General features: G+C 39.2%; 1 protein-coding gene across 2 annotated transcripts in view; it reads right to left on the bottom strand.

The window, feature by feature from the left end:
• The window catches only part of RNLS (renalase, FAD dependent amine oxidase), a 138,465-nt gene that overhangs the window by 3,620 nt on the left and 112,649 nt on the right, over nt 1–22,196 (bottom strand). For both annotated transcript variants that reach the window (XM_039547525.1, XM_039547526.1), the window contains exon 6: nt 14,073–14,248. In XM_039547525.1, coding sequence (XP_039403459.1) covers nt 14,073–14,248 — 176 coding nt within the window. The remainder of the gene's footprint in view (nt 1–14,072; nt 14,249–22,196) is intronic.

Here is a 22,196-nt window from a genome sequence, read left to right as displayed (position 1 = left end):
AAAGATAGAACTGCACTAAGTATCAAAAATAGAAATATCTCACTCTTCAAAGGACTGTAAAATCAATTCAAGAGAAAAGGAAGACTTTTGGATTGTACAGACTAATTTTCTGAAAACTGCAAAGAGAATACTAGGCAACTAGTTAGATGTGTGTGTAATTTGAGGCTGAGCAAGTTATTTTTAAATAAACAAGGAAGAAAATTTTAATAAAAAAACTATTTAAAGTTACTTTGCTTCATTGACTTCCCAGTTTTTCATTGTCCTTTTAAATTCAATAGGACAATACACATACTGGGCCAGGCTCACTGGTTTGTTCTGGCTGCTTTCCCCTGCTCCAGAAATGCAAAGCAGCCATAAGCCTCATATAACTGGTCAGTTAAACTCAGTTTACAGCTGCTTCACCTTACTAAACCAGTGCAAAGAAGCTGGAGTGTGACAGTGAGTTTTGTATCTGTAATCCTCTATATTTTAAAACAAAATGATTTATTCATAGCTCTAAAAGAATACAAAAGAATTAAAGCATCTTTTTTGTTATTTGTATAGCATGTCAAAGAGTCTAATCACATTTCTAAAACCTAAGGTCAGAATTGCCCTTTGGTAAGAACGAATGTTTGTGGTATAAGCCATTTCAGCACCAGGGCTGATGTAGGCTTCTTTACACACTGCCAACCCAGAACCTACCAATTTGACATAAATGGGCAAAATACTCTATGTCAGAGACATGAATGAAATCTCCCTTTAACTCCCCATGTGTATCCGAGATAAAAAATTGGTTCCAAAGTTGTGTGCTTTAACCTGGGCAAGTCAGGATGGACCTAAGAACTTTGTAAATAGTGAGGAGTCATGTGCAAGTAATGTAGGGTGGAATGTGGCTCACATATGTTCTTTTTTGGGAAAAGGCTGTTCTATGGAATTCCCAAGGTACTTATTTTAGCATCTATAGGCCTGTTTACAGAAACACAGAGTAATAGAAACAAACAGAGCAGAGACCGGCACAAACGCAGATGCAAACGGCAATAACTGTTTACATGTTTATAGATATGGAATTTGTCCAGTCTCTTGAAAAGGCTAGAACCACAGATCTATGTCAACAGTTCAAACATTCTGTCTGGCATTTAACAAACTTCCAGCACAGATAAAAGAAACAACAATGAATTATTAAAAGGGCATCTTCATCTCACTTTCTCATGTCCAACTAGTTTACTTTTTCTGCCTCAGAAACCTTAAACATGCTTATGTACAATCTTTATCTGCATCATTAAGTGTTGTGCATTTTTATGGTACTGAGCAATAAGTAATAATATACGTGAGGATCTCCATGGCACCTTCAACTTGTTTACGTCCCTCATCTGCATTGGACTAAACTCTCTTCTAACTGAGGAGAGTTGGATGCAAACTCCCTCTGGAGTATACAAAACCATCCCTGAGGTAAGCAGAGGTGTCACGTATAAGTGACAGCAGCTTCAAACAACCATGAAGTTGTACTGTACATAATGTAAACCACACAATGCTATCCTGGCAACAGGTGAAAAATGGGATACCAGACAAGGATGCTTTTGGGAAAACACACAGATCTCACAGGACGCAGTTTTCTTAGCATCCGTTACAGATGAAGATACTACTTATCACTTGTGATGCTGCATTATTTTATATTTTCTTATCACAAAGACTGGCAAAGATAAAAAAAACTTTACACTTCTTATGTTTGTAAAAATGTATATAATATGACAGATTAAGAATTAATACCAGCATTTGTATCATAAATGTAAAAATGATGCACAACTGAAGTGTCGCACATTGGAAAATACTGGGGATGAAGTAGTGGGGGAGGGGAATGCCATGAGTACAGATAGATTCCGTCCTCTCCTTATTTTCTGACTATGAAAATTTGTTTCAATTTTTCACTGAAATGTATTTTTCATCACAATTTTCTGATCAACGCTATCCATGAGAGAGAAGGCACATTCCTTCATAATGATCCATCTGATATTTGCATGTCTGATACAGCAATGTAATTCTAATTTAAGAACGACACTTCTATATACACTTTCTGGCAAAATTAGAGAGCAATAGTTTTGCATATTAAATGAAATGCATCAGTGACAAAAAACTGACTTAGCTTTACATTATATAGATCTCTCTATCACACTGTATATATTTTAACTATAATTTATAATACTTCAAAATAATGTTAACATATGGCATTGCTTTTATCGGTTCGATAAAATTTGCTCTCTATTCCCATCTCCCACGTTCCTTCTCTTTTTGTTTGTGCGTGCCTCAGTCATCACAATTTGTAAAAATGTCATATTACAATCCTGCACAGGATTCTAAATGTTCAGTGTCTTGTGATAGTCAGTGAATGGTGTTCTTTTTTATCTATACAGTGTCTCTCTCTCTAGTGTTTCATTACCTTTAAATATTTTTTATTATAAAACTGGTGGGGGTTGATGATCATTTGCAGTATAGGCACATGGACACAAAGTATTGGTAATAGTTATTTGCTGTGAAAATGACTGTGAAGTCTGTAGGCCTGAGTCAAAGCCCACTGAAGTCTATGGGAATCTTTCAATGGGATTTGGATCAAGCCCTATAATGGTATTTGTCTCCTACATGGGTTGGACAGTGAAATACGTATGGAGGAGTGATTGATTGGATGGATCAGAGATAATAGGGGGTGGCTGTAAGTTAAGCTGGGTTGAGGTGCTAATGGGTGCTGCATACAGGAGTCCAATCTCTCTCCCTGTGTTCTGCTTGGAGAGGTGGCACTATTTAAGGATGGTGTGGAGCCAACTGATTGTTATGTGCGTCAGCTTCTTTGGTGCCCAGGCAGCCTGTACTATCCTTAAATGGTACCTGCAGCCTGCTTTTCTTCTGGAGCTCCTCATGGCACGGGCTGGGAGGAGCGATGAGAGCAGCAGTAGGAGGAGGGAGTGATTGTTCACATTCCATGTCTCTCAGCATAATATGAAGCAGCCTGACATTTGTTTTAAATGTGAGAATTTTGACTGGAATCCCTTGCCAGACTGTAGTAATCCACGTTGTAATGGTGACCCACGGCTGAGAACTGGTGATGTGGTAAATTGATGAATTCTCAGTAGGGCTTTCCTCTGCATTAGTATGGGTTATTTTCCTTTCATGGGCTATGGTTCAAACAAACCACGGTGTACAGTACACTACAAATCACTTACAGAATATGGGCCATGCAGCAGCTTTAACTTTGTAAGAATGGAAGGAATCTGCTTTTATGAAAGTGTTTTAAGCCACAACATCCTGCAGCCAGTTGATTTCACTCCATTCCATCTCTTAACCCCCCCCCCCGCAACCTACAAAAAACAAGACCATATAAAAGCAGCCTCTCTGGATGGCAAAGAATACAGCAGATAATGAATCATGCACTGTATTATAGTGACATCTGCTACTGCCAGGGTAGTTAGGGATCTGTAAGACTGTTAAAAAAAACTCATATTGATGGGTTAACTTGGCTGAAAAAAATTGCTTTGCCCTGAACCGTAATGTAAGGCCAGATTGTTGCTTTTAAAGCCACAGCTGCTCAAGGGGTATGCAGAGGGGTGCTGCACTAATGGCAGTCTCTGCAGGCAGAGAAGCAGAATGTTCCCAGGGATGCTGGGGACTGCACACAAGGTGCCGTGCGTTGCACTCCCATAATAATAATCACCAAGCTAAGTTATTCCCTCCTCTGGTCTGCACAGTGCATCTTTCCTTCCTAGTGTTTGTATTTCAGATGCACAGCATACCAGGACAGCAACCGTCTTTAGTTTGTGCCTTGTTCAGTGCTGAGCATATTGCCAGGATTAAGTAAATAAAAAGTCTGTGCCCAGACCATCAGTCAGCGCAGAAAGCCTGCCTCACCTGCACCTTTTTGGGTCGCCTCCACCAATCAATGCATCAACATTTTCTCCCTTAGTCCGGCAATGCAAGGTGAGGGATTTATGGAATGTGAAGATAGGGTGGGCTCATCCGGTCTCTTCTCTACAGTCCCTGCTTTATGTATCCCATGAGTGGCTAGAATCTGTCACCATCTTGAGAAAGAAAATTATGATTTTGTGCTCATGTATGTAATACTTTCAATTCAGAACTGTGGCCTGGGGCCCTACCTGGGAGGTATTATAAAATCCTTCTTGTTGCCATTATCAATAGGATGGCATCTACCCAAATGGGCTGAGTCAGGTTTGTTTGCTGTCCCCTGAGAGCAAAGATGGGAGCGGGACTCCTAGGAACCACTCTTGTTCCCACAGAATCTCTCCTTTCTCTGTTCAGTCCTTCCTCGTTTTTAGTCCCTCCCTCAGAAACTGTGCATTACAATAACCAATCATGGAAGAGGGCTAGGCATGGCTTCTTACATTAGCAAGAAGGGTCACTCTCACACAGCTGGATGTCTGATAGGCATATTATTCAGGAAAAATGACTTGCTTGCAATCTCTTTAATATATAGCCCAGTACAGCAGGTTATGGACAGCGTGGCAGCCTTAATTCTTCATTGCCTGAGGTTTAGAAGGCAGATCCTTAATAAACGTCCAGTGTATGTTTTTTGTCATGTGTTTTAGAATATATCTGAATTGCCCTTCTCATTCCCCAGAGCAGTACACTGCAAATCAAATGAGACACTTCTATGAAGTTTCATCTCTGCTGCCTGCAGTCTTGGAGCCAAAGCATATTCTTGAACCTAGGTTTCCTAAATTGCAGCTCACTGTATCACCCCACACCATGCTTGTCATTCTACTGGAGCATTTCTACATATAGTAGATTCTGTTGGCATTATACTACTGTTCCTAAAGCTCTGTGTATTCTTGTCAATATCTTCTTACAAAAAGTAGATTAATGAACCTGCTCAGTCTCCCACTAGCCAAATATTAAACTAAAATAAGCCGAACTGTTGTTTTCACTGAGCAGGTTCGGTTAACTGTCATTGAGGAAAGAGGAGCAAGAAAGAGAGATAGTTAATTATATATTTATAACCCACATGATGGGCTCCAATCTGTTGGAAGTCCACTCTAGGTAGAGATATTAGATGCAGATTTTCCACTATCCCTATAGAGTGCCTGCAACAATCTTTACCATCTGTCACTATACTGTATTCATCACATTGGGGACTCATGACTGACAATCCTGGTACTATATATTGTTTTTAATTAAAAATTAATAAAAATGTAAACTTCAACAAATACCATAAGGCAAAACAAACTACAAACTACTGCAGCACACTTAAATGCTTTAAAACAAGAATCATGCCAGGTTATGCAAACAAAGAAGGATAAGATCTCATCTATGTCCTAATAACCTGTCTCCTCTCACAAAGCAGTAATCCAAAACAGAATATAAATACCAGAATATATTTATATATATGGTAATCATCTATCACTGGAACATATGGTAACTTTCTCTAGCTGGGAGGTACTGAAGGTCTTCAGGATTATAGGAAAAGAATAATATAAGGAGTGAAGAGGTTAAGGAAACTGACAGAATTTATAGGTAATAAATATAATAATATGTAGCTCTTATGCAGCACTTTTCATCAGTAGGTCTCAAAGACCTTTACAAAGGAGTGCAGTGTCATTATCCCATTTTATATATGGGAAAACTGAGGCAACCCAAGGTGATGTGACTTGCCCATAGTTACTCAGCAGTATTGGGAATAGAACTCAGGTCACCTGAGTCCCAGTCTAATCCTCTAGTCACACTGATTATTCCTAGCCATATAAAAGTGGCTTGTTACAATTTATTTTGATTAGCAACTGCTTTGAAGGGTAAATAACTGTCCATACAAAGGATCCATACAGTTTTTGCATTGATTTAACTAAATGAGTAAAATATCTGCATTTGTTAAATAAGTGCAACCTCCTAGTGAGGGCAGTTATATTAGCATAAAGATGTTTATGCCGATATAGTGTGTCTTGGTACAGTTATCAAAGTGGGGAGGGAAAATTCTGACACACAAGGGCTTCTGAAAGCTTTATTCGAAAAGCCACAATTTCAGCCCCTTAATTTACTGTTCATAAAATAAATATAGCTTAGCTAGTGGAAATTGTGGTTCTACTCTGAAAAGTGACTATAAAAATGGCATTATGAGATCCCAGATTCATTGTGTCTCAGTGACTTTCAGCTCAAATAAAAAGATGTTTTTTTTTAAATACCAAATTTTGCATACTCAATCTGCAGTCTTTAAATCTAGATTGGATTATTTGTTTCTTTTTTTTAAAAACATCCTTTTATAGTAAAACACATCTGCCTTCTTTAACACTGGGAGGACTACTTTTTTCTAAATGTGTATTACAGTGCTTCTGTCATTTTATCTACCAGAACATGATTAAAAGAGCACATACGTAATTGCAGAAGTGAATGCTTTGGTAAAAAAATCATCTTATAAGTTTCTCACTAAAGCCCCAATTCTACCTGTATGTGCAGAACTACAACTCCCTTTGATTTCAGTGTCTCAGTATACCATCATGCCCATGTACGAAAGGCTAGAAATTGTAGGGATCAATTCTGCCCTTACATATACAGGCTACTCCAGTTAATTCTAGTGAAAATTCTAGTACATGGAGAGAAGAGTAGGCATCTTAGTTTCCTCTATAATGAAAACACAAGGAAGAAGACATAACTATTCACTGAGATGCAGTAGAGTATATTCAAGGGAGCAGTTTAAAAAAAAATTCCCATGCATAGCCAATACTCTCAGCTTTTAAAAAGGTTCCAATAGCACAAATGTTTAAATGATGTCAGTGATACCACAAAATATCTTTGGGGAAAACTTTCAAAGGCACAAAGGGCAGTTAGGTGTCCAATTCCCATTCCGTATAGACTATAGTTAGTACCCATAGGCATCTAAACATCCGTATGCTTCTCCCAAGGCTTCGCTGTAGAAGACAAGAGGAAATCCCTTCAAAAGATGAGATGTGGTGTATGATGGGAGATGTGTCACATAAATGACTTAATCAGTCTTCACATAAACGTACTATAACATTTAAGAGTTCATGTGGCAAATCTTGCGAAACAGGAAATGTCTGTAATGTTGAAACACCAAATAGGCTATAGCTGCAGAGCATTGGTTCAATCATTGCCCAGTTTCCTCCATTGATAATATCATATCTATGCAGCTGCTCCTCAGTATCCCAGTGATAGAAACCCATAAACCTCTTGACCCAATCCTATATAATATACCAATTGTTAAAAAAATAACTCAATAGAATTTTTGGGGAGTTTAAAATTGGCAACCTTGCAGAGAAAATCCAATTTAAAATTAACATGTCAATGCCAGATGATGCCAACACTTAAATAAAATGTTTTTAAAATTTCATTTAGTCAGTGTCTATTAATTTCAAGGTACTTGTAATTAATGGGTGGGGGAAGGGTTTATTTTTGGTAATGTGTTTTATGCCAGGAAAAGCTGACTAATGGTATTAGTGTGTTAAACAACATAGTAAAAGACCATGATGGTTTTTTAACCATGCTTCACATTTTCACACCTTGTTCTAACACATTTCCACTGTATGTGACAAGATTGAATGTCCGTATTGTATGAAATCATTACTTCTCAAAGCAGCTGATAGCAGTTATTCAGCACTATAAAAGCTAATGCAGGAGTGGCAGCGTGGACTTGAAATAAGTGAAATCAAGCCAGAAGAGACGGGAGAGGGGATAAAGAAGGTAAGAACTGTGTTGGAAGTTGATGACAGAAACAGACAGAGGAGGAGCGTGGGAAAAAAAGTAGCCAGAGAAAGGAGAGAGGGAAGGAAAAATAAGACTGCAAAACTTGAAAAAGAAAATAATTCAGAGACAGACAAATAAAAGAAAAACAAAGAACAATAGAGGTTTGGGAGAGAACAGGGTAGAAATGAGGAAAATAATGCTGGAGATTAAGGAGAAAAAACGTTGAAGATGCAATTTTCCCCTCCATCATTCCTTGACTGTCTAGACTCTCTTGGATCAAAAATGTGTTTTGGTTGATCCAGGTTACCTTGGAGTACAATTGTAAGCTCTAGTCTATTAGTGAAATCCTGGCCCCACTGAAATCAATGGGATCTTGCTCTTTGACTTCAGTGTGACCAGAACTTCACCCCTTATGTTTTTTTATTTGCCACTGACAACAGAAGGTCACATATACTAGCTCAGTAATTAACAGGAAGAGAAATGAATACTCTGCAGAAAATAATTCTCATTGGACATGTCTTAACTGAGCAAATAGAAAAAGGGGGAGGGGAGAGAAAATGTACATAGTAATTACGCCTATGTAGAATGGTATGGGTCAAATTAAGGATCAAAGTTGGATGACCAAATCACGGGCTTCCTGGGGACAAAAGACCAACAATATTAAGTAATATCATCAACAGTATTAACATGCCCTTAACAAAAAAAGAATATAAAAGTAAAATATCTAAACAATTAAAAAAAGTAAAGAATATCTCACTATTGGGTAACTTTTTTCCCCTCATGGCAACCAAGGCTGCATCACTTTTACACTTTTGACCAGTCAGGAGGCATTTAAAAAAGCACTAACAAGCTCAATTATTCATAGACACTGAACAGCATATGATGATGGGCATGGGCTGCATTTATAATGAATCCATCCAACACTGTGTTATCTAAACACCTTATGGCATAGAATACCTCCAGTATTTTCCAGTCTGGACCAACTACAAAAGAAAACCCCCTCCTTTTGTGTTTTACATTATTAGCAGGTTAGAAATGCACCTTCCTTTCAGGAGGCAACTCGTTGAGGGGAATTTGCAGCAAATTATAATCCATCATCTAATATTAAACACGAGAAATAATTTTCTATCGATGTACTATATATCCTGCCAGAGATCACACTTCTATTCAGGTCAGTAGACAATTTATTTCTAAGTTTTTCTTATTGGTCAATGTCATCGAGCATAAACAATGGAGGAAGGGCTAGTAGGGGAACTGTCTTTGTATGTTGCTCATTCAATCTTTCATTTTCCCCTTCTGAATTTTTTTAATTGTTTCCAATTTGTAAATGATGAGAGAATAGTGAGCATTCAACCTTAAATATGACTTTGCATTGATCAAATGAGACAAGATGATCATGTTTGAATCTGTATATTTTAATCAAAATAGTGTATTTTGAGGTCCATATTTGTAAGCCACCGCATTCTGCATGTAACAATGGGGAGTCAATACTGGACATTTCTAGCCTTTTTTAAAAGATACTGCCGAGAAAGTAGTCATCAAAGCCATCCTCTAGCCATATTGCCTAGGCCAGTGGTTCCTATTGGCCCAGAGCAGCAAACCGTGGCCACTGGGAGCTGCGATTGGCCGAACCTGTGGACACAGCAGGTACACAAACCGGCCCGGCCCGCCAGGGGCTTTCCCTGCACAAGCCGCGGAACAAGTTTGGGAATCACTGGCCTAGGCTATTCTCCCCGCCCCTGCCCCCATCATATAAAGCAACTCTATCAAAGGGACATTCTGGACAGGGAAGTCTTTGATTCTAGATGCTAATATAGTCTTATCATAATTAAACCATGGGATACAGAAGTGCAGCTCTGTTGCTAAGTAGTATCAGTCAAAGTTTGAAAGCACTAATCCCTCATCCTCTATGGGTAATTGTAATGTCTTCATTTTAATCCTGGATTGTACTTGGCCCATATAAAAGACATAACTGCTGTATTTAATTAACAAGCAGGACAAATCCTGCCTAAAAGAATCAGGGGGAAGACCCATACATCTTTCTATTTCCTTATGCTTCGGTGCCAACAGCTTATCATAATTTAAAATAAAGATAATTTTAAGGGAATTAGTGAGTTCTGTACTCAGGTATTTAATTTGGGTAGTGCTTATTTGTATGGGGCCCTCCTTCTGATATAGGTAAGGAGTTTTATCAAGATAATAGCTGAGTTTTATGCCAACATTATTTTCAAATCGGAGAGTTCTCTACATTCTCCTAGTATGTTAAAGTCTCATGATAATTCTTCCTGTGGAATGACTGTTGAAATAAATGAGTTTGGTACCGGTTCTGTTTATATCTTCTCTGAAACTTATCTTGAGTATTTCAGTTGCTAAGGTCAAAAGCATGCCTGAAAGTGGGTATGCTTGATATAGTCCTTTAGTTTTAATGACATACTTTTTGTTTTATAGAAGATTAAAATGCTGGTCTCACCCAGAAGATCCAACCCAGTGAGCCTTCTTTTGTTTAAAAAAAAAAAAATTCTGTCACTCTGCAGAATTTTCAAGAACAAAACATGTACACCTCTACCTTGATATAACGCTGTCCTTGGGAGCCAAAAAATCTTACCGCATTATATTGAACTTGCTTTGATCCACCGGAGTGCACAGCCCGCCCCCCCGAGCACTGCTTTACCACGTTATATCCAAATTCGTGTTATATCGGGTGGCGTTATATCGAGGTAGCAATGTATTTTAAAAAAAAAATTTGATACCAGAAACACTATGCTCCAATTTCAGCCTAAGAATGCAAACTTAACTATTCTAGAAAGCTAAAGGAGAAGTCATGAGAATATCAGAGTTCTTGTTATATCTATTAAACTTACAGGGAAACAATACAAAAATTATCGAACTGTATAAAATGAGAAAGGGAATGGCTGAAATCATTGGTGACTGGAGAGAAGGCTGTGGCTAGTGAGTGAAACCATCTGTCACCAGATGTTGAGAGGGAAGTGGGTAAAGCTGTAAATTGTTTAGGGACTTGGTATCTTAGAATCTAGCAACTTCTAAAAAATGGGCAGAGCATTCAATAGCATTTATGTTGCGCTTTAATTTTGTAATTACTGAAAAATGGACAATTTCCATGACATAGTAAAGATAATGGTAAAATACAGTATTTTAGAAAGATGAAAAAAATAACCTATTATGCAAAATAAGGTATATTATTATAAAGTAATTGTTATTGTTTCATTCTATTTAAAACATTTATCAATGTGCATGGATTTACCAATAAATAAATAAATAAAAAAGTCTGACCATCAGGGAAAACTCATTTTTCAAGGGCTCACAAGGTATAAATTATCTTGGAGAATGTACTTTGTTAATTCTATTCAGTACCATGAAATTAACTGCCTTTTTAAAGTCCTTTAATTAATACACATTCTCATGGTGAAATAAACCAAAATTATACCATATACAATACATATGGATCTATACCACCAACAGCCCCATGATAAAACTCCATCATATAGCAGTTAAATGGAATACTAGAGCACTGTGATGTATGAACACAATTAAATGAAGTTTGCAAAATATGCTCCAATAGCATTCTATTGTAATAATGCAATGGAAGATGGATTTATTTTGTTTAGCTCAACAGCTGGTTTTGTTTTGTGAGCTCTTCCTTGATCCAGTCACCATGTCTCCACCTGCCTCTCTTTAAAGCAACCTAATCTAAATAGCCCCCCCAAACCATACACCTCCACTCGAAGTGTGAACTAGATAGACATCAGATAATGTAGAAGAGAAGAATCTAAATAAAATTAGATTATTAAAACGTTATCTAATTTATTATACTTATCTAAAATAAATTATTAATTATATTAAGGATTATAGCGAACAAGCAACTCAACGTGAGCTCCCAGTGTGATGCTGTGGGGAAAAGGCAAATGAGGATCTATAAACAGGAGAGGAGAACATAGGAGTATGGAGATGATTTTATCTCTATGTATAGCATTTGTGAGACCGATGCTGGAATACTGTACCCAGTTCTTCTGTCTACATTTTAAAAAAGATGTTGAAAACTGGAGAGAGTGAAGAAAAGAGCCACAAAAAATGATTCCAGGGCTGGAGAAAATGCCTTACAGAGGGAGACTTAAAGAGCTTAATCTTTATCAAAAAGAAGACTGAAAGGGAACAATTAAAATCTATAAGTATTGTCACAGGGAGAAAATACCAGGCAGTAGAAAGCTATTTAATCTAGCAGAGAAAGGCTGAACAAGAACCAATGGCTGGACATTAAAGCTAGACAAATTCAAATGAGAAGGCATAAATTTTAACTGTGAGGGTGACTAGCCATTGGCCAAAACTATCAAGAGAAGTGGTAGATTCTCCATGTCTTGATGTTTTCAAATCAAGACTGGATGCCTTTCTGGAGTTAGTCAAACAGAAGTTACTGGACTCAGTGCAGGGACAAAGGAGTGAAACCGAATGGCCCATGTTATACAAGAGGTCAGACTAGATGCTCTAATAGTCCCTTTTGTCTTAAAAATCTATTAATGTATTAACAACATGGGTGCTAAAGTCAGTCCTCAACCCCTGTTTTTAGTGCCTTTGTCCAGGCACTCTCTCTTCTGGTCTTGATTCTGTAGTGGGATTCATATGTGCAGGATCCAGAAGCCTGCACTGTGCTTACTGCACAGTCAAGGTCTCTCTGCACTCTCTGTGACAGGGATCCTGCTTCTGACTTAAAGCATGTAGCATGCTATTGGCATGTTGGGTGTTATTGTAATAGGAATTATCAACTATAAGAATAAACATGGTGTTACCTTGTAATTAAATTACTTAGCTGCCATAATGATATGCACTATGGGAATTAATAAAATAATATTAAATTATTACAAATCAAAGAACTACATGAGTATTTTCAGTGTAAATGGTTTTTCAGGAATTTGAATCCATATAACAAAGATTTTCCTAGGGTTTGGATATCCTGAATGTTTTTATTTAAAAAATATTGAGAGATTTTTATTAACACAAAAAAGCAAACAAAAAGGAATAAAACACGTTTCTAAATAAAAAACAAACAAACAAATGATTTTCAAGTAAAATATGAAACTATGTTAAGTTCCTAGTTACACAATTTATTTTTAAAAATACTGTGAACTGGGAGCTGACTTGGAAAATATGTATATGTATATATTGCTTATAGCAAATGAGAAGACTTTACCAACTAGGCCAGATTCTTAAACTTGGTTGTAAGCCAATGTAACATGAACAGAATTTACAACCAGTCCTTTACAGTCACTTTTGCAGATTTCAAAAAAAAAAACCAAAAAACCAAAAAACCTTTGAAGTGACTGACTACTTTAAGTAAACATTTTGCATGAATGTCCATGTTTAATTTTGCCAATGTAATTTAACTTAAGAGGTTCTGAGTAAACATCAACATATATTTCAGTGCTTTAGGAAATTACTAACCATTTCCTTTGATTTTTTTTGAGACATTTAAAATATCCAAATTTTGCTGTGATTTCCCCTAAGATAACTTACTTTAAGTTTAATTTTCATGTACTGGCAAACAGAACTGGGCCAAAAACACTGAGAACAATTAGTGTCTCTGACTATGGGAGTATTTGCTTCTCAGCAGTAGGTTGGGAATTTTGCTAATACTATCACCTATTCACCAACACCTGGAAAAGGCAGGTTGAGTTACTATATTAAATAGTATCAGAGGGGTAGCCGTGTTAGTCTGGATCTGTAAAAGCAGCAAAGAGTCCTGTGGCACCTTATAGACTAACAGACGTATTGGAGCATGAGCTTTCGTGGGTGAATACCCACTTCGTTGGATGCATGTATTAAATAATACAGCAAAAATCTTGATGAAATGCATGGATCCATGAGAAAAGGGCTGCTGAATTATTTCCTTGCTGTACCCCTTACAATACACCCTACTTTCAAGTATAGTGAAATCTGGGTAACTTTATTCTTTGTACAAAAGTGATAATAAATGCTAAAAATGTTCAATAGTTCACCCTCCCCCCCTCCCCACCCACCCACAGCTAATGAAAATTATTTTGCTGTATTCTTTAGGTAGAAGTTTAACTAGCGATGAATGCATTATAGATACTGATTATCCTTCATAATCAGATTTTCACTTACTTATTCTCTGTAAACCTGTGGATAGCTGATAATACACTTAGCTTTCAGTGTCCTGCATACATTGGCTATAGTATACCTGTAAAATGGCTCTGCCTATATATCTATATAGTAGCTTTCATCCAGACTGATTGATTGTAAAGCATTCTACAAATTGATTGTACAGATATACAAGAGCTCAATATTATTACACCGTTTTCTTCAGAGTAAGCTGTAATATGATGGCCTCTCTATTACTCACAGATCATTGTTTTTTGATAGATAATTACCTGAGAGTATCTCCACTTCTGGCACTTGATGCTAGTTGGTTTAGGCAGACCTGGCATAATATTTTCCAGATGATCCAGGATTATCGGCTGTACCTTTTCCTTATCCCATTCTAGATGTGCAGTTCCAAATGGTACACTGGTGTGCACAACAACAGATGGCCCAAATTCAGAAGACTCTGTGTGGGTGACATAGAAGGAAAGACAACTGCTTTCAAAAATAACCCCCAAACTTTCACTGAATCAACTGAACTAAGGATTGGTTACACTGCTCCTAAATTTAAAAACTTAGTTGTGGAAATTGGTAGTGGATGTCACGGATGTCAGTCTGCCTTAAATGAAACTAAACCGAATACCTTACAGGTACCAGCCACCATCCTTACTACTAAAAGTTACTCAGTGTATTTTAGGAGAGACGTAGACACTTAAGGCTACATTTTCAAAGTGGTTTCGGTTGTTCCCTCAAGTTATTGGATGCACCCTCTTGTTCACCCAAGGTTTTTTATGACCTCTCGCAAAGATTTTGTGACTATATTGAGCAGATATACATAGGTAAGGTATCATTTATGATGTAGATATCCATTTACTACAGAGTGAATTGAAACAGAGCTCTTTAAGGGCTGGTCTACACTACGGGGGAAAATCGATCTAAGATACGCAACTTCAGCTACGTGAATAACGTAGCTGAAGTCGAAATATCTTATATTGAATTACCTACCGTCCTCACGGCGCGGGATCGATGTCCGCGGCTCCCCATGTCGACTCCGCTACCGCCGTTCGTGTTGGTGGAGTTCCGGAGTCGACAGGAGCGCGTTCGGGGATCGATATATCGCATCTAGATGAGACGCGATATATCGATCCCCGAGAAATCGATTGCTACCCGTCGATACGGTGGGTAGTGAAGACGTACCCTAAGTTAAATGGACGATGTACTAAATCAGGACAGCAATACTAACAACTTCACTAGTTAGTGCAGAATGTTCTTCTTTATTAGGGTTTTAACACCATGACTTAGTTTGATAGATATATAGTTTGAGACTGAGTTCTCATCTCTGCAGCGATGTCAAGTTATTTGCTGCTCATTCTGAATTATGCACAAATGTGTATCAGAAAATGAAAAATGGATGCAAGTAAATAAGAAGTTGGATGTTTTGTTCTACAGGAGAATGTGAACCTCTTGGGGAACCTATCACATTCCCTAGTGGATGTAATTTGGGACTGGCTAATTTCCAGGGATTTGATCAGGCCCCTTAGGGATTGCTGTTATGGGGAGGAAGGAGGATGTGAGCCCATTAGGAGGGACGAGTGGGTCAGGAATCCTACATGCAGTGAATCTTGACTGAGTCCAGCAACCTTGCTCAGCAATACCCCTCTCCCCTGCCCAGCAATACCCCTCTCCTTTGCAAGACTACTCACTGAGATCAGCTTTCCCCTGATGCTGGGTCTTATTTTATTTCAGCCTAAGAAATAATAGGAGAGAGGCAGCAAGTGTCTGCAATAGAGGTTGATGGTGGGGCCTGTAACAACCTGCTGCAGTCCTGCTCCCTTGACAGATACCAGTCTGTTGAGATCTGGGTCTCAGGTGCATTCCCCCAAGTGCAGAACCATGTCTGACATCACTCTTGGCTACAGTCTGCCTGGTCCACAGAATCAGTGTGTCAGACCTCCTGAGGCCCCCAGTTGCTTGGACACATCCCTTCAGAGTTCCCATAGCTGGAGAGTTCTGGTTCCCCTAGTTACAGCAGTCAGGGTCCATGTGGCAGTAAAGCAAGGAAACACAGGCTTAGCAAATGAATTTACACACACACACTTTACTCTTGAAAAGCACAAGAGCATTACAGATCTATGTAAAACAAAACAAATCTCTTGAATGCACTGTCCCTCCCCCAGTCTACTCCCCCTCCCCCCTTTGTGAATCCCTGGATTTGGTTCCAATCCACAGAGGCAGTGCTGCCCCTGAGCTGTGGGCCCTGGGGGTCCCCGCCTCAGAGGTGGGCTGCTTGGTGGGCTGCCCCAGAGCCAGACCCTGGAAGCTATGGGATCCCCAGCTCAGAGGCCATCTGGCAGGCAGGCTGCCATGAAATCACGTGGACAAACTAGAAGGAAATCAGATAGGATTCTTTCAGAACACAGGTATGTTCCCTAACTGTCACAGTGACTTCCTTGTATGGAGCATATTTGTGGGAGGACAGCCCTTTTCATAAGACTTTAAAAGCAGAAGCTGGGAAGCTAGAGGAGGATTTATTGTATAGAGGGAACGAAAAGGGATGGAACTGTGCTATAAAGAAGAGCATGCCACATTTTGGGGACATGAGAAGCAAGTTGCCTGAGAAGCATACGCACCCTCAGCACAGCATAGTAAATATACTCACCTTAGGTGCTAAGAGTTAAGTGGCATGGGCTTTGAGGCAGCCTACTTCCAGCGATCTAAGTGTTTACACTGGCCACCAAATACAAAGAATAAATCATGACGCTTCTGAGGCAGAAAAGGAGAATAATAAAAAGGGAAAGGCTCCTATTAGCTAAAGTGAGAAGACTCAGCATGTCACCATATCACAAAGCAATGAGGAACAGCAATGAGGAGATGTGTTATTGTTGGGAACAGCAGAAGAGAACTTCCTGTAATTTTGGCTGAAACCTAAACAGCCATGAACTTAAAACAGTGGTTATTGGATGAAGGGCATTTTTTAAAATTAAGGGTTTTTCTTGGATGCTAAAGTTCGAAAACACAAACAGAGCAAATCAGAGTCTTTAAAAATGGCCAAGATCTTGGCCAACTTCATTGTAGTTCTGTAAACACAGTAGTGTGGTAGAGCATGTTAGCTCGCAAAAGTAAAATTATACTCTCAGATAAGTTTGTCTGTTACAGCTCTTCCAGTATGTGTTGGATTCAGTGCTGCTTTTTTGCTCAAGTTAACTTTAGCTGATTGCAATCACACAATTCATTTTTCACTATGAAATTTCAAATTTGCCTATGTTCTAGCTCCATTCTGCTGCCCAAATATAAACAAGTACCAACCATTTGGCATGACCCCACATTTCTTCTGTATGACTATTCTAATGTTCTGGAGGGCAGGTCATAGTAAAATATAAAACACACTGGCCTACTGTAGCTCAAGGAGATTGTGATTATCTGTCAACATACAGGACTCCTATTGCCGCTTTCATCCTTTTAGAACTCTCTGAAACACAGCAGCAAATGCCAAGTGTAATTTAAACAAATAACATCCAAAACTGACACAGACAAGCAGCTTCATCCAAAACTGACACAGACAAGCAGCCACACCCATGACAGCTAGAGTATGAAAGTATGAGTCAAGAGGGGGAAGCACTTCCTCTTTCAGATCTGAACTGCTAAAGAACTGCATGATGTATAACCACAAGTGATGTGATGTGATAGAACACTTGGTAGTACAAGAACCTGAGGATCATAACTAATTTGCTTACATATTTATATAAATATATATATGAATTCTGTCAATTTATATTCACCCCCTGGTGCATTTAAAAACACAACCTACAAACCTTAAAACTGACTTTTTTTCCTTTTTCATCTTTTTCATTCTCTCATAATGTTACTTTCCTTTTCTCATACAACTCTCTCTCTCTTCCTTTCATGATGTTCTCTTTCCTCTTCCTGTTTCTACCATAGACTATTTTCTTCTCTGGTTTGCCTTCCTCTCCCTTCATTTCACCTGCTGCCCTTTTCCTCTTCCCACGTCCAGCAGTGGGTAGTGAGTCAGAGAGACGGAGACTGGGAAGGAGCTGCTGTTAGCTGGTAAAGGATGGAGAGGTGTAGGAGCTGCTGGCAAGTGGAAGGGAAAGGGAAGTGCTGCTTGTAGCTGGGTGGGAGAGAAGTGCCATGGCCTTCCAGGGAAGCACACAGCCTGCACCTGCTGTTCGATGTGCACAGAGACTGGGGGAGATGTCACTCACCTGGGCTGCACGTGTGATTGTGCAAAATCCCTTTCTGTCAGCAGGCATTTCACTTCAACAGCAGCTCCTTTACTGTTATGAACTGCTAACCAAGGGTGTGAAACTCCATCTCGTGATGGGATGTGTCTGCTGCAGGTTTAGTTTTATTATAACCTATCTTTCCTCTTATACATCTTGGAATGCAAATTGATATATGTCGTGTCCCAAGACATAAAGAGAAAACAAACACAGAAATTGCAAACATGTATACTGACAAAATCAGAACCAATGTAAAAGTTCAAGGAGTGGCACAGAGTTTTCTATAAAAATTAATCATAGACACATGTAGGTTTAGGTACACACAAGAAATAATCCTTCATAAACAACAGAAAATTGTTCATGGCACACAGAAATCATATTTCAGGTTGCTCCAAAAGAACAACCTCTGGAGCAATATGAGACTTGAATTATCACGACAAGATAGTAAGAATCAGAAAATTAATTTTAAGGTAAATATAATTTTCAGACCAAAACCTGTTTTTTTTGGTTTTATTAAATTATCATTGAAATAATCCAATTGATCTTCATAGTTTTGACTGACCATATACTTGGCATCCAAATATTATTTGCATAGTTGAAGTGCTGGAATAAAGCAAATACTTAAATTCTCTTTGCTTTAATAATAATAATGATACAAAAAGCAGATGTAGTTAGTGGGATAAAGCACTCCTGCCTGGGAATTCATCTCTTATAAAATGCATGTTCTTAATAAGCAGTATCCCCTCTCTCTTGTCTGGATTGAGTCTCAGCCAGCTCACTTCCATCCATCCCAACCCCTATCCCATCTATAAAATGGCATATTAGACTGAGCCATCCAATTGATATGAAACGACTTAGAAGTGTGTGCCATCCACATGCTGATGGCAGCACAGGCACAGCCCATTGCACTTATCATCTCACTATCTCCCCCCAGTGGCTTTTTACATACATGTTGAACAGAAGTGGCATTAGCATACAGCCTTGTAGGATCAGACAAGAGAACCTTTGGGGCACCCCTTAGATTCTCCTGTTCTGAAAAAAACAGAATGCATAAAATGTGAACTAGTCTGCCCAAGCCCAGGTCCACACCTGAGCCACCAAAAGCTCATGATCAATGATACTGTAAACTGCTGATAAATCTAAAAAAATTGCCATGGACATGGAGAAGGAAAGAGTGAAGAGGAGAAAGTCCCAGCAGGAAAATGAGAGAGAGAGGCAGCAGGCCCAAATGGTGCAGACCCTGGTTGACCTAAGGTCCAAACATTCTGGACTCCCCACTCTCTGCAGTCCTTCGAGAACTCCATGGTAGCAACTCTCTATGTCCCGCAACGTACTATGTGGCATCATGGGCCACATCCTTACCCTTACCATTCCATGTCAGAGGACAGCAAGGAAAACCACAGCTGGTGTATGTGTAGCCACAACGAACTACATTTGTACACTGAAATGGACAGAAATGTGTAGTGTCTTTCCAATTTTAACTTTTAATCTATATTAAAAGTTTCTATTGCATTGCCTAGCTTTTTGCACACTAATTTTCTGCACTGTTTTTGTCACTCAATAAATTTCTATATTTTTGAAAATAAAATATATTTACTATTTCACAACACATATTGCAGGCAGCATAGCCGTACTCAAAAAATCCAGTGCTTGTAAATGTACAGCACTACAGAACTCATAGGTTCAGGAAAAGTCTCATATTTATAAATATTCAGCAAGCACTACACAATTCCTAACAACTCTCAAAGCTCTAGGCCCCCAGAAAACACTCCAGCACAGAGCACTACTGCGGCTGACTTTTGGGGTGCTCTTTCAAAGCCTCTCTTAACCACATAGCTCCATGCCGAGCTCTTGTAACGACCCTTGTGCCTGGCTCTACAGTGTCAGTAGACAGCTGCTCCACCTCCACCCTGGCGGCAGCTTTGCCCCCTTTCCCTCACAGATATTATGCAGGACACAAGAGGCAGCTATAGCCACTGGGATATTTTTCTCACTGAGATCCAATCCGGTGAGTAAACACCACCAGCGTCCCTTCAATCTACCAAAAGCACACTTTGCTGTCATTCTGCATGTGCAGAGCGGGTAGTTGAATCTTTACTTTGGGCTCAGCTGGGGGGGGGAAAGGGATAGACTTGGTCCCCCAGAATAACTACTGACATTTCAATATTGCCAGTGGTAATCCACTGGTTGGGAAAGAAACCAGGTCTGCAAATACAGGAGAATCATCCATCCTGTATTTGCAATGTTCATGAGAATAGTGCAGAGCGCTGTGGGCTCGATACTTCTGTCAGAGATGACAGATGTCGAAAAGTGTCAAGTGGGCTTGTGGGATTTAAAAAAACATGAAAATTATGGGATAGGGATGGCATTCTGGTATGGAGAAAGCTGCATTCTGAGAACTTGACCTTTAACTTCCAGAGATCCCTGAGTGACTCACTTCTATCCCATAACACATTGCAAAAATTCCCCAAAGGCACTGCCCTTGACAGCCATGCATAGCACACTGGGATACCTACGCTTGGTGGGCCACACTTTGCATCAACACAAGAACTCCTGGTGAGTACATGCAGTGCTAATGCAAACAGCTAAGCATGCATGCGCCTGAGCACTATACAAACTTTGTTGGCTGTACACCGAGGTAACTTGTGTTGACCAAAGTTTGTAGTGTAGACATGGTCTTAGAGTGAGTGGCAGGGTAAGTGTCTATTTGCATTAATGAAAAAGTCTCCCTCTTTCTCTCAAAGAAGTTCACAGGTAGTACTTGAGATTCTTGGTCACATCTGGATTCTTGTATCATGCCAGCACCCAGTCATCTGTCTGGTTAATGCTTGTAATCTTTTCTCTCAGATGTGGACCAGGCCACCATTGAGCTAGTGCAGAATTATGGCTGCCAGTTAGATGAAAAGTACTACTGTTAGACAGCATATTACCCCTGAAAATAGAACCTCAGAGTTATGAAGACCTTGGGAATGGAGGTTGTTCATAAGTTTGACATGTTATAACTCTAAACAAAATGGTATGGTTCTTTCAAAAGTTTACAACTGAATATTGACTTAATACAGCTTTGAAACCTTACTATGCAGAAGAAAAATGCTTTTAACCATCTTAATTTAAATGAAACAAGCACAGAAAATGTCCGTACCTTGTTAAATCTTTTTTTAAACTTTCCCTTTATTTAGTAGTTTACGTTTAACACAGTATTGTGCTTTACAGTATTTGCTTTTTTTGCCTGATTGCATACTTTTGGTTCTAAATGAGGTGTGTGGTTGGCCAGTCAGTTTGTAACTCTGGTGTTCATAACTTTGAGGTTCTACAATATTTCTAAAGTCTGCGGTAGCTTCCAGTTTGCTCTCTATTGCAATTCAGGGTGTTGATTTTGTTCTAGAATGCTTGATTGACTTGGGACCCAGGTAACTAAAAGACCACCTTTTCCCCTGAGCTTGAACTGAGGTTAGCCATATAGTTTTTGCTCACAGTCCCCCAAAATGTCTGGGGGACTAGGGACAGGGTTTTGCCAATGGCTTTTCCTCTTGATTTGACAGAGACTTCATTTGTCAACCTTTGGAGTTTGCCTGTTTTCTTAGGGCTCAGTTATGGCTTAATACCCCCGTCCCCCAATCCCCTGGGTGCGCTACACCCAATTCACCAACATTTAGGAGGATGCAGCATGCTCCCCTCTGCACATCAACTAGCTCTGCTGGCCAGTAAGGAGTCAGGGCCTAGCATGTCGTCCTCACTTTGGGGTTTATCATGCATGTTGGGACACAAGCAGTGCACTGTCCCTGCACCAGAGGCACAAAGGGGAAAGACTCCTTTTGCTTTTCCCATCAGCACAGTAGCCATTCACAAGCTGACTTTTGCTTGGGGGTGGGGGCTATAAGAAGGATTTTTTTTTAAAAGTGGAAGAACATTTTTGTTACTTTGGCTTTTGTTGTTGCATGTATCATATCTTTACAAATTCTTGCACATGCATACAGAGAGGGGGCTTAGCTGAAAGATCACTAAATATTTTAATGAAATAAATATTCCTAACCTGCTGTGACTTGTTGCTGTGCTTAGTAGCCAGAGATTTCGAGATCGGGGCTGGTTCTTTACAATCTCTCATCTCCTCTATAGCATGTACATACCAAACTTCAGAAAACAGTCAGTTGAGTTTTTAATTCCTCCTGCATA

Source organism: Mauremys reevesii, linkage group 7, assembly GCF_016161935.1.
Source record: "Mauremys reevesii isolate NIE-2019 linkage group 7, ASM1616193v1, whole genome shotgun sequence".
NCBI lineage: Eukaryota > Metazoa > Chordata > Testudines > Geoemydidae > Mauremys > Mauremys reevesii.
This window is presented reverse-complemented; position numbering and strand designations above follow the sequence as displayed.